At 34.8% G+C, this 1,236-nt stretch overlaps 1 protein-coding gene across 13 annotated transcripts in view; it reads right to left on the bottom strand.

The window, feature by feature from the left end:
- Window positions 1-552, bottom strand: part of LOC106780122 (ABC transporter I family member 11, chloroplastic) — a 27,221-nt gene extending 26,669 nt beyond the window's left edge. For 5 of the 13 annotated variants that reach the window (XR_001377236.2, XM_014668370.2, XM_014668368.2 and 2 more), the window contains exons 1-2: window positions 236-545; window positions 101-158 (exon numbers count right to left, since the gene is read on the bottom strand). Coding sequence is in view for 11 of the 13 variants with exons in the window: in XM_014668370.2 (XP_014523856.1) it covers window positions 101-158; window positions 236-309 (132 nt within the window). In the remaining 2 variants the exon portion in view is untranslated. Of the gene's footprint in view, window positions 1-100; window positions 159-235 lie in introns of all 13 variants that reach the window. The other 8 variants (XR_002666521.1, XM_022776878.1, XM_022776876.1 and 5 more) reach the window with 6 other exon arrangements.
- Between the last annotated feature and the right edge of the window lie 684 nt (window positions 553-1,236).

Below are 1,236 nucleotides of genomic sequence, written 5' to 3'. Positions count from 1 at the left end.
AATTCACAAGAGACAAAATCAATTACAGTTCATGTAAGTGCAATAATGGAAATGGTTAGTGGTAAAGCAAAGGCCATAGACTAAATGGAGAAGAGCATACTTCGAAAGAGGAGTGGCTACAGTGGATTCTGGGAAGCTGAGTGGTTGGGAACTTTAGCCTGCAATTAAGAATATGGTTCAGAGAGGATTGGTGGCAACGAAATGCAATTGAGAAAGAGAAGAGGTCGAAACACACGATTTGGAACCAGGGAGAAACGGCGGTTGTTGGAGGAAGCACAACCCAATTGGTGGCTTTATAGCGGTGGTCATAGCCGATGGCTGCCGGTACAACTTCCGTTAAGTTTTGTCGTTCGGGTTCAGCTGGTTGTGTGCAGATACTTGTTCAAAATATGGTTATCAAACTATATTTTTTTTTTTTTCTTATTTAATCTGTAGAGAATCTAAAAATACTAAAAGTCTTCTGTATCTAGAGTTATTTCACTTATTTTTGGTAGTATAATGAGTCTACATCAAAGACACGATATTAAGCGTTTAAAAGGTAATTAGACATATTTATATTATTATTATGTTTTTTTTTTCTAGATTATAATATTATATAGGTTTAATCTCATCAAAAGTCCCTATTTTTGTTCTAAATCTTAATTAGATCTCTTTTCTTGTTGACGTATTAATTGGGTCTCTTTTATTGTAAATTTGATTCAATTAGAGATGTGTCGTCAATTTCACCTAACGGCAATTTAATACTTAGTTACATGGTATTTTTATTAAGTTTTTTCTTAAAGAAGAAAAGTGATATCAGATTGAGAAAAGGACAAAAATGGAAGATAAACAAGAATGAATTCCTTCGTTCGAGAGTAGTATCCAGAGAAAAAATAATACATCCCACCATAAGGAGTCAAATCCTTAAGGAAGAAAGGCACCACAGAATGAAATCAACCCAGTAAAATAAAGAACAAGCAGTTCGAGTAGTATTTAGAGAAAAAATAATACAACCCAACCCATCAACAGAGGAGTCAAATCCTTAAGGAAGAAAGACACCACAAAATGAAATCAACCCAAGCAAAATAAAGAACAAACAGTTCGATCAGTATCCAGAGAAAATAATACAACCCAACCATCAACAGAGGAGTCAAATCCTTAAGGAAGAAAGGTCCCACAGAATGAAATCAACCCAAGCAAAATAAGGAACAACGAGATGAGAGGATTGGTCATCAACCATCAATAACGACACTCAAG

The sequence above is a fragment of the Vigna radiata genome, unplaced genomic scaffold (assembly GCF_000741045.1).
Source record: "Vigna radiata var. radiata cultivar VC1973A unplaced genomic scaffold, Vradiata_ver6 scaffold_146, whole genome shotgun sequence".
Lineage (NCBI taxonomy): Eukaryota > Viridiplantae > Streptophyta > Magnoliopsida > Fabales > Fabaceae > Vigna > Vigna radiata.
The sequence above is the reverse complement of the archived record's forward strand: the minus strand, read 5'-3'. Positions and strand labels throughout refer to the sequence as shown.